The 11,885-nt window shown below is 38.6% G+C and overlaps 1 protein-coding gene across 1 annotated transcript in view; it reads right to left on the minus strand.

Moving 5' to 3' along the window:
• Positions 1 to 10,949: 10,949 nt before the first annotated feature.
• The window catches only part of usp38 (ubiquitin specific peptidase 38), an 11,772-nt gene continuing 10,836 nt past the window's right edge, over positions 10,950 to 11,885 (minus strand). The window contains exon 11 of the mRNA XM_015403728.1: positions 10,950 to 11,644. Within this exon, the coding sequence (XP_015259214.1) occupies positions 11,477 to 11,644 (168 nt within the window). The 3' untranslated portion in view covers positions 10,950 to 11,476. The remainder of the gene's footprint in view (positions 11,645 to 11,885) is intronic.

Below are 11,885 nucleotides of genomic sequence, written 5' to 3' on the forward strand. Positions count from 1 at the left end.
CTTAGAGCAGGGGTCTTCAACGTTTTCCAGGCAAAGGGCCCCCAAACTGATGGCGAGATGGAGCGGGGACCCCCTAATTATATATATTGTATTAAATTGTGTTATATCAAACTGATCCTATAGTCACTCTATTACTGATGGAGTAATGTAACAAAATAAATTTCGCCCTGGGATTATTAAAGTATTTCTGATTCTTATTCCTCATTGATGGGACAGGAGTTGTAGATGAAACGGTGCCCAGCTTGAAAGAGCTCCTGGTGTCTCTGAATGTGTGCATAGATGACTGAAAGACATCTTCTGCCTCCATTTATCTGTTTACTACAGTGTGTTGAATTCATGTTAATGTTTATTTAAAGATATTTCAATTAATGGACAAAATTGCAGGGGGCATATAAAAAAAGTCTAATCAACCAAAACGTTCTCGACCCCCTTGCAATACCTCTGTGGACCCCCTCACGCAGATCTCCCACTTAGGACAGCAATAAAAACAAACAAAAAAAAACATGTTTTTGACTTTCATATCCCCTTATATAAGCATAAGCCTATACAATACAACATAAAACTAAGCCATGTGAAAGCAAAATGATTAACAAAAGGATTAAGCCATGGTAAGAGGTAGTGTTGCAGCGATACCAGTATCGGTCGGGGCCCTGATCCAGCACAAAAATGGTGGTCTCGGCAAGTATGGACAAATAGGGCACCGATACCATTTTGAGAGCTAAATGTTTATTAAACTATTGTCTCCCATTCCAGGTAGGAAATAAAAAGTTTTGGTGGATTCATTTTGTATTTGTCTTTTTCCTGCTTCACAAAGGTAGGCAGCAGCTTGACAAAGCCATGATGGCAATTATTTTACATCCAAGTAGTATGCAGATCTTCATATATACACACACATACAACAATTTGAAACCAATGGTACCGGTAATGGCCGATACTGCACAGCCAGGTATCAGATATCGGTATCGGGGCCAAAATATGGCATTGGTGCAACACTAGTAAGAGGTATACAAAGAGGTTTTTATATCAGTGTAAGGTGAAAGCTTTGCGGCATGTATTTCATTATGTATATAAGCAATAATAAAATTGTTTTAGGCTACACATTTTAGAAAAAAAATATGAAATATCTCAAATCTCAGCTCCGATGATGAACAATGATTAAATTTTCAGACTTTTTTACCGGTTTCAATCTAAATATTTATTAATTCAACAGTTTTACGAAAAAATACAAATAAAACAGTTAAATGTTTGTTTTACTGCAGAAACATTTGACGGATTTAAGCTGCCTTTTATTGTGAACGAGAAATTCCAGGTTTCGTTAAGGTTTGTTTTTATTATTTTGAAAATCTCAATCGAAAAATTCGTGGAGGTCAAACTTTTTAGCTTGATCTCTTGTAGCTTGGAGACTTTTGGACGGACTGGAGAGGCGGCGTGCAGGAAAATAGAGTTTAAAAAGTGATTATCTGGATTCTGGCCCCTCCTGGAGTTAAAATAGGCCTGTTCTCATGACTGAGGCCCGAGTTAACAGAGATATGTCTGCTTTAGAAGAAGCAAAAGCTGGATCTGGATCCTAGAGACGCATGATGGGCCCATCTCAGGGACACAGCCTCAGGTGTCCAACAGAACAGCCGCCATGCGCAGCGGAGAGCAGTGACGCAGGAGACAACCTCTCACCTAACATCAAGGATTTCCTGCAAATTATTCAACTAATTTTAATATTTACACTTTGCACATGTGGGATCAAAGGTTTAGATATTTTTCCCAACTTTTTGCCTCCAATTCTCCTGATCCACGCTTTTTAAATCAGTTTCTTGATTCCTGTCATAAAAAAAAACATGAAAACTGTGAATCTTTCTGCTCATTTCTTTTACAAAATCTCCAATACTGTTGTATCTTTTTCCTCATGTTCTCCTTAGATTTCAGAAAATGTCCTCTCTCCCAGAAATCAGCAGAAAATCAAAAACCAGTAAAGGTTTGGAGACATTTTTAATTACAATCGGAAATTTATCTGAAATAAAATTAGCTTTTTATGCATCCATGTTATACAATGACTTTTTAAATAAAACAATATATTAAACAAATGGATTAAAGCCACTGAGGGTTTCAGCTCTTTTTCAGTTTTGTGGAAATTAATTCCAGATAAGTCGAGCAGAAGAACTAAAAGCTGCTTCTATATGTTTGATTTTGATCCAGCAGAGCTGAGAGGTCTGGCTGTTGATCCACTGCCAAACAGTCTGTAATGTATTTTGGAGCTAAACCATTCAGTGATTTCTAGACTAACAGAAGGATTTTAAAGTCTATTCTCTGAGATACGGGGAGCCAGAGGAAGGACTTTAGAATTGGACTCATGTTCTCCACTTTCTTAGTTCTAGTGAGGACTCAGGCAGCAGCATTCTGGATCAGCTGCTGATCCACTTTTAGGCAGACCTGTGAGGACACTGCTGCAGGAATAAATTCTACTAAAGATAAACAAAACAGGAAATCATTTTTCAAGATTGATTAGTCTTTTAATTCATGAAATATTCTTTAGGTGACAGAAGGCCAAATTTGTTCCTGTCTTTATGAGCCTCTGAAGGTTCAGGTCTGAGTCCATCACTACACCCAGATTTAGAGCCTGATTGCTGCTTTCTAGCTGGATTAAATGGAGCTGGGTGCTGACTTGTAAACGCTCTTCTTTTGGTCCAAAAACTATTACTTTGGTTTAGTTTGAGTCAAATGAACATTTTATTCATCCATGGGTAGATTTCTTCTCTGCATTCACCCAGAGCTGGAATCGGTTCATAGTCACCTGGTGATGTACAGCCGGGGGTCATCTGCATCACTATGGTAACTGATGTTGTTGTTTATTAAGACCTGAGTCAGGGGTAGCAGGGAGATACAGAATAGAAGGGGCTCTAAGGTGGATCCCTGGGGAACGCCACATGGGGTTTCTATGGTTCTGATGGAAAGTTACCTACAGACACTAAACAGTCTCTGTCCTTCAGGGGGATTTAAACCAGTCCAGTTCTAGACCAGAAAGGTCAACCCAGCTTTCCAGGCTCTTTAATAAAAATTATCAACAATGCACACTGCAACAGCTGTACTAAGGTCCAATAATACCAGGACTCTGGTTCTTCCTCAGTCGATAACAACACACACCTTGATGAGGTCATTAGAGGAGTGGATCTGGTTAAAGTTTTCAGCAGAACTCTCCTTAAAGATGCATTTTTTATGATATCTCTCTTTGGCAAACTGAGTCACTGGAAATCCTGTTTTCAACCATATCCCATCAGGAATGTTTAGACACTTAGTGATAATCAAGTCTGTTTGTGTGTTTGCTGTTGGTTTAAACCAAGGTTTCCTAGAGTATCACTTAGTTTGATACTTTCAAGTAGAAAGTATTTCTGTTCCCAGAGTCAGACTGAGGTCATTTTCAGGGAGTCCCTGTCGTAACATAGACAAGCCTCCTCAACGTATAACTATAGGAGTTTTATATGCTTTTGGTTAAATATTTTTGCAATTGTATTTTATGCTTGTTGATATTTATGTCATAAAAGCTGTGTTTTGAAAAGTTCTGTAAAAATACATCTATTATATAGACAAGTTGACATGTATTGTTTAATCATCACTTAACATCAAATCAACAGCGAATATACTTTATCCTATATCAGCTAAGCAGCTGTTTAAAAACTGCATAGATGTGCTACAGACTAAATATTCCTCTGTTTCAGCCCAACCAAGCAAGTGGCTGCACTCATCTGAGGGTGATCCAGTCCTCCCGCTCCTTTCCCCTCAGACTGGTATCCAAGGAATGTTACTGGAATGCTATTGTTACACAAACACGTCCACTGAAAGGACACAGTACTTCTTTTAACATTCTTTATTATATTGTGGTAAGCCCAATTATCAAGACGGAAATTCTGGTTTTCACATAAAGTAAATGCAAAACATAATATCTCAGAGTGCAGCAACAAATAGCAGCTTAGGCTTGGTCCCTGGTGGGACATATTGGACTGATTTTAGTTTAATACGTGTTGCTTTACTTTATATAGCTTTGGATGCTGATCATGTTCTGTCTCTTATGGTTAAAATGCATGTTTGACGTTATTAAGGACTGCTTTATAAATAGTTGGAGAGCTAAACAGGAAAATTATTGGGTTTATGTTGAAAAGCTGAGCCTCTACCAGCCATGAATCCTAGCAGCATGGTGAATGTTTTGTTGTTAGGCCAAATATCTACCAGCTGTGGGTCCATTAGAAAGTTGGAACCTGCTGTTATGGAAATCTGACCTTAAAAAAAAGTCATGCTTTTTCTTTTGAAGGGCTTTAACTTTGATGTATTAAAAAACAGAAGCAAACATAATCACTTGTATTTTTAGGAGGGGAACATTCTTTGGGAACCAATATTTTTGGGGTCACCTTCTCCCTGATAACTAAAATCCTGAGCCTCTTTTCCTTCTTCAGTTTCAGCAACACTCTAAATCTGATGGATATTCTTTGTTTATCTTCTTTTTAATTTTTGTCTTTAATCTGAGAAAAGTAGCATAAAGAAGAATCAATTATTTTATCTCAATCATGGAGCTACTAGGATTTAGCAGCTGAGCTCGACCTACCGTTCCCATTGGAGCAGGACATCAACGTTGGCATGGTAACCAGAAGTAAATATTAATATTTTAGACCCAACAAAATAAAATAAAAAATGCTTATATACTGTTCTCTGGATGTATTACAATTGAAAAATTAAAAAAAAAAAATGTTGTTATGACCTTTGGGAAACCATCCTATCTTTACCTGGGCTGTCCCAAATGGTTAAAACTTGAATTTAAAGGAACAAGTAAATATTTTCTCTGACAAAAAAAGAGGCATTTAGAAGCTAAATAGCAGTGCGGGAAAAAAAAAAAAAAAACGAGCGGAAATGCTTGTCTGATTTTTTATACTTTATGCAAATATCTAGTTTTAATACAGAAACATGATGTTTTACTGCTCTTCTTTGATTTGAGCACACGTAGGTTATTTTATGCAAACTTAAAAAAATAATCTTCCAACGAGTAAAGAAGCATTATTTGGAAATTATTTTATTTGTTAGCTGCAACAATAAATTGGCAAAAACTCTAAAGCATTTAAATTTACCTTGTGGATAAAGATCCAGATGTTGGTTTTCTAGGTCAATACAGGGTGAGTGTTAACATTTGCCCTTTATGTTGAAATGAACATAACAAAAGGAAATAGTTATATTAACTATGTAAATGTAGCCAACCTAGGCAAACTAACAATAAAAAACTAGTTGATTGAAACAAATGTGAACTGACCCCTCAGGTGATTAAAAAGTTTGTATAAAATATTGTGAACTAATAAAATGTATAACAGGAACTGATAGTGTAACATAATATGAATTATTATCAGAGCAAGATCCAATTATTTAAAACTTTTTTTTTACAAATTGTACAGATTATTATACGTGTGTCTGTTTTGATTAAAACTATGTAGAGGTTTTTGTTTTGTAGTTTTCACCGAGTTGCTGTTTTTGCTTATCTTGTACCTCTTGGGATGCCGTAGCCGATAAGGTGGGCTAGCAAATCAGTTGTACCAATGAATGGCTGGAAATTAACTGTTGGCAGGGTTCAAATATATGCTTTGCATTTCCCAGCTGAAAGTGAAGCACATATCTTGTTTTGTATTATGAGCCAATGTTCTTGTTATTTAATCTTTGCATTCTTTAGTTTTCCTGTTGATGATTATAATGATATGGATGGAGAAGGAAAATAAAAACCTGAAAATAACCTGTTGAGGCTGCGCTAAATATTTTCCCAAAGCTGAGGGGCTGTTACATGTTGGAAAACAAAATAAATACTTCATAGAAAAACCAGAAGGCTGAGACTCCACTTGCAGAGATCAGGTCTAAAAAAAAGCAAAAGCAAAGGAAACAATTAAACACCTGAAAAAACGGATATCAGACGCAAACATTCAGCTAAGACACATCCTACATAGCAAGTTTCTACTTTACTGTTCAGGGCACTGGTTGTTCTAGTGATTTCCCAGTTCCCCTTTTCAGGCCCAGTTTGTCTTTACCCACTTCCATTTGAGCAGAATAGTTTTTGCAGTCCAAGCAAAAATTTCAAACCACAGAACTATTTTGTTATTTCCTAATCAGCTGCTGACTAAAAGCAGAATATGATGAACTAATCACATAATAAAACCAAGCTGAGGGATTTTTTTCTTAAAGACAAAAAGCTGAGGAAGCAGAAAAAGAAAAGGCTCTGATCTGCTATAGGTTTGTGTTTATAAAACTACCGGTATGTAATGTTTACCTAAAACAGCACTGCAAGGATAGTTGACCTGACATTATCACAAAGGCCAGTCAGTGCAGTCCAGTTAGCCTGTTTAACATGCTGATCATCTTTGCTGATGAAGAGTCTCAGTCATCATAAGCTTTCTAACATTTGAATGACATTTGAATTGAGAAAGATTACTGGACGGGACGAAACGTCTTCAAACCTTGGAAACCAAGTCCAGTGGATTGTTTTTAAACTTTTCCAGAATGCTGATCATCAGAGAGTGTAAAATACTGGGAGGAGAATATAAAATGTAATTACTTGCCATTTCTCAAACCTTAAACAGACTGTGGATGCAGTGTTTGCCTCCTTTGAAAGTCAGGTGCAAAAACATCTGTAATCATTGTGGCGAAGAGGCATTTAAGAGCAGAAATAGAAGGAAGAGAAACAGCAGAAAAACAGTTATTCCACTTCTTCCTCTTTTGTAAGTGTCTTTTCTGTTTGTCTCTTATTCTGTGGAAAGCAACCCTTACTACATCCGCTGCAAATCCATCCATCTCAGTTCAGGAGAATTTGAAATCATTCTTATTAATAAGGTGGAGAAGTTGCTTTCAGTTGCTGGAAATTTAGATTAGTAGATATAGGCTGTGTCCAAACACCCGTCCTAACCCCTAAATCCCTCAATCAATATATAGAGTGGGGACTATATAGTAGAATTTATAGTAAACTCAGTTAACTGACCGTTTGGACAGATGATCACTACTTTTCATTCCCTGTTGGTCACATAACTCCGCGTCCACAAAACGCTGCCTGTGGCATCTTTGTTATTAACTGCTATCGGGTAGCGACAGCGGGACGGTCTGACAGTAAATCCCATAATGCTTTGCGAGCAGAGCTCTCACCGCAAAGCATTCCAGGATATATCTGCTCGTCTAGTGACCATGGATGATCACTTCTTTTCAAGTTGCATTGTGGGAAATTTTGGGTCCAATTCATCCACTAGACATTCAGACACTCATTTAAAAAGGCCTAACCACTATATAGTGCCCAATATAGTGATTAGGGCGGACATCTGGACACAGCCATAGTATATGTGGCAAATCTGTTGTTGGGATAAACTCACTGCAATGTTTTATTGTCCTGTGTCTGGATCGATCAGTATAGCAACAATCTAGTTTGTAACTTCTTCCAGAACTGTCCAGTAATGCGTTTTCTTGCACTTGTCTGTTCGTACATTTTTAATCGCAGTTATAAGATCAAATGGAAAACGTAGCAGCAAGTCTGTCTCTTGAATATGTAAATAACCATAAAAGTATCAAAGTGCAGCACTGCTGAATGGGAAGATTTTCCTTTCCCACAGATGAGTGGACATCTCTTTGCATTAAAAATGGTAGAGTGCGTTACTATGCTTCTCTCTGTATGCTGCTGACTTATAGCAGCTGTCTGCTGAAAACTCACAATCTTTAGTGGCTTCTTTCATCTCTTGGCATCCAAGTCCCACCTTAGATATTATAATCACTGCTTAGAAAAACTAAAGGGTTTGTCTTTAAATTCATTTTGTAGTTATAAAATTGTCTATTTTTTGGAGAACAAATGCTGAAAGAAAATGTTTTTCCCCTCTTAATAAAAGAAAAACTCTAAGTTCCCCTTTTATAAAAGAAATAAGAACCGAAATTCTCCATTAATTAAAAAGAAATGTTTTGTGCATTGCTAGTGTCAGAGAAACATGACGTGGCAAATGTGTCTTTTGGACATTGCTTTAGATCTGAATCAGTTATCTTGACATGTTGTCTAGGCTGAAATGATTCAGATGTTAAAAGCTCCTCCACCGTGTTTCACCTCAGAGTCATTTTATAGGCCACTGAGCCTGATTATTACTATTATTCTCTTCTCAGACCATCAAGGGAGATCCTTTTTCCTCTACACATAATGATCAAGCATACCATCTGTGTGCAGTTCTGCTGCAAATTGTTTCTGCCTTTGGGACGCAGGAAATAAGATCAGGCCCCAAGTCTTGAAAAGGCAAACACATCCACACCTGATTTAAATGTTTGTGACACAGAGCAAACTTCTACAGAACAAATGACACCAAAGGAAAAACAAACAAACATTTTAAATACATTTTATATACAACTGCTCAGAAAGAGCTGATTAATGATTCAATGTTTGAGCCAAGTAATCCTCAATGTTTATGGAGGAAATCCGACACCAAGTCGTCTCCTCGCCAATCTACGTATAGAGGGAACCATCATTCCAACTGTTTTTTTTTTCTGGTAGCAATAATGATGACATTGTCTTATGTTATTAAGAGTGTGAACAATGCAGTTAAGTGAGATGATTATGATCTGAACCTGGGATTATTTCTGTGAATCCAGGTTGAGGAATGTAAACCTCAAACTGTACTAAAACGCTTCAGCTGAGTATTAGATTAACAAACTAGCTGGTTTGAATATCTGATCAGGTTATCCTCTTTCCCACTGAAATTAGCAGGTTAATGTGTTTTTTTTTAAAACATCGGTGGACCCGCTAACAATCTCCATTTGGCTCACTTTCCATTGGCGAGAGAAAACTGGTTCTGACTCCCCGCTGGCAAGCTGCATGGGCTCTGACGCCCACCGCTGTGTATCTGGTGAAAGTAATCAGGGAAGTAAACAACGGAGGGTGACTTGTAGTGAACCAGCGCATAATCCGTTTTCTTAAATGTTTCTTTCTTTTCTCCCTCCAAATGTCTCTCACCAGTACTGCGCCATGTCTATCGAATGTGCGCAGAATTGTTTTTACTTGTTTGATCAGAGGCGACTAGCGCAGTGTGTTAACGTCCGTACTCTGCGCTCAATGGTATCATGTAAATTAGCGTGTCGACCCGGGTCTTACGCTCCAAATATATGCCATCCAATTCAGAGTCAAGCCGTTTGAAGGCTATTTTAACCCGGTTCAAATGCCAAGTGACACGCGTCAGTGAGCTGTTCACACTGCCAATAAAAGCCAATGGTTCCCGGGTTTAAACGGGTTTTTTGGCCAGTGGGAAAGGGGGTTATTTCTCCTCCATAAGCTTTCCAGAAAATAATCACCCAGAGGAATCTCCTGACCAAATCCCAAATCATAATCTCCAAGAAAATGTTGAAGCAGAAAGATGTCTGGGTTTCCCTTCTGTTCCTTATTATAATAAAGGATTACACACAAAAGATTTCTTGATATATACTTTTTTTCTTTTAATTGCATGAAACCTTAAAAACAACAAATGACGAAAAACGAAGAAAATTTTTGCAGCTTCTGATGCAAAGTCTCCAAGCTGTGCTCAGAAGAACAAGGTCATAAAAACACTTCATCCTAAGTCAGTTCTTCTATTGGTAGGTTGAACAGATCACGCATGGATCATCATGTTGGTAAGTGGGACAGAGTATTAAAAACACACTCATCAGACAATCAAAACTAGCTTACATATTTAGAAATAAAAAGTGCTTTAAAATGAAGACCTATAAATGTACTGAAGCTGTTTCTCTGCATTTCATGGAAGATACAGTTTGAGCATCAAACTTAGACTGTAGGAAAAAAGACAACCTTTTTTTCCAGCTGTCTGATCTTTAATCAGACCTAATTTTCCAGGTTTACACGTATTATGTAAATATTAATCATTTTCCTTTTTAAAAGCCTGAAATTTGCAGCCACTGTGATTGCTTTACTTTGCTTTTAAAGGGGTCATAGAATGCCAAACCGAGTTTACATCGTCATAGATGATTAACGATAGTTCAGTGGGTGAAATGGACCCGTCACCCGCTGGCTCCCTCCCCCTGTCGCCTGGAGTTCCCGGACCAGTCCCGGAGCTGACTGCTCGGTTCTGCTGCGCTGTAGTCGACCAAAATCCCAGATGATTTTGATATTCCCCCGACTTTTTTTGGGGGGGGGGGTATGAAAAGTAGGATATGTCCACGAAAAAGACGTCTGGTCACCCTACCATTTCAACAATTTCGATGTTTCAGTGAGTGAGTGCTTGTTGCTATGATGCGTCTTTGCTCAGCAGCTTCACTCGTTGTAAACCAACCAATCAGCACACAGCTCATCTAAATATTAATGATCATACCATAAAAGGAAGAAAACCTGTTGTTTCATTCTAGGGCTTTTAACCAGGCTTGCATTAGGGCTTACAGAATAGAAAATATACAATTTTCAGCCCAACCAATGTTACACACCCTATTCAGAGACATTTAGAACCAGCACTAAAACCCTATAGAATCATTCTATGACCCCTTTAAGAGTAAATGGAGATCCAGGAGAAGAAGTCTTGGTTTTGCACAGTTCTGATTCCACAATTCACATCATTTTAAGTGGAAGAAAACACCTGTTGGACACTCTTAGGAGCCCCATTTATCTGTTCAACAGTCAATGAAACCCCGCTGATTTCCAGCTGTTATACAGTCCAGGAAAGAAACACTCCATGTCCCAGTGTGCAGTGAGCCAAAGAACAAAAAAACTTCTAAATAGTCCAAGAAGAAGCAGGCTGGAGCTGGTAGGAGTCATAGGCTGAATGGAGGTACCTAAAGTTTTCAAATGCACTCAGGATCAAGGTCTTCGGCTTGGTAAAATCCTCCCTGAGGTCAGAGGAAACTAAAACTCAATCATAATGACCAGAAGACTGAGAATAATGTCCTAAATGCCAAGCGGGAGGTGGAAGCACCATGTTTTTTGCTGGTAGCCTTTTTTAAAATGGACGTTGGCCAAAAAGCTGAAACTCGGCTGTCTTCCAAAGCCAAATTCGGAGCTTCCATTACCAGGTTCTGGTCTCAGAACTTGCACAGCAGGTTTGAGCTCGGCAGCTTACCAAACTGGCCCAGTTACACCAGTTCTGTCAGGAGGAATGAGCTCCAGCAATCTATGAAGAGAAGCTTGTGGACGAAACCCACATCCCACAGCAGTTCTACCACAGACTGAGAAATTATAATGAAACATCTGAGTGTGAAGAATATACAGAAAAAATATTTCATTCATTTTCTTCAGCTTGTGAGAAGATATATTTAAAAAAAACAAAACATTTTTTTGAAACCAGAAAACAATGCAAATCATTTGATGCTTAAAAAAAGTTGAACTTTAATCAGATCCTCAGGATATAAGAAATCTAGGGATCAAAGCCGCGTCCTGATGCCCAGTGTGTGTGAGTTCTCTTGCTTCTGTACATGGTGGGACTCCTGTGCCCAGATTCATTGGGGGGCCTCCACAGCAGTTTGTTTCAGTTCAGAACACCAGTCTGCTGATAGTGTTGAAGCCTCCCCCACCTCCTCCCCCTCCTCCAGATGGGCCACAGCTCCCTGGTGGGTTGTTGTCATCTGAGCCGTTTGGTCGGAAGGAGCATGAAGAGGAGGCGGCCTGCAGAGCTTGGGTCCGAGCGCTGAGCTCCTGCTCCTGTTAGAGACAAAAATCAGATCAAATCTAAAAAGCACCAAGTTGTTCAGAAGTGGCTCCAAAGCACAAAGCTTTTTTACTGCGTCCTCTAGAGGAGAACCACTGAAGGTATTTACCCGAGTGAGAGGGAGTTTCAGTCTAACGCCTCACAGCTCAGCGATGTGTGAAATTACACCTCACGTCTTTAAACAGAACGGCTTGACTCAGAGTCCCAGATTAGGGCTGCAACTAACGATCATTT

This window comes from Cyprinodon variegatus, unplaced genomic scaffold, assembly GCF_000732505.1.
Source record: "Cyprinodon variegatus isolate N-32 unplaced genomic scaffold, C_variegatus-1.0 Scaffold1551, whole genome shotgun sequence".
Classification (NCBI taxonomy): domain Eukaryota; kingdom Metazoa; phylum Chordata; class Actinopteri; order Cyprinodontiformes; family Cyprinodontidae; genus Cyprinodon; species Cyprinodon variegatus.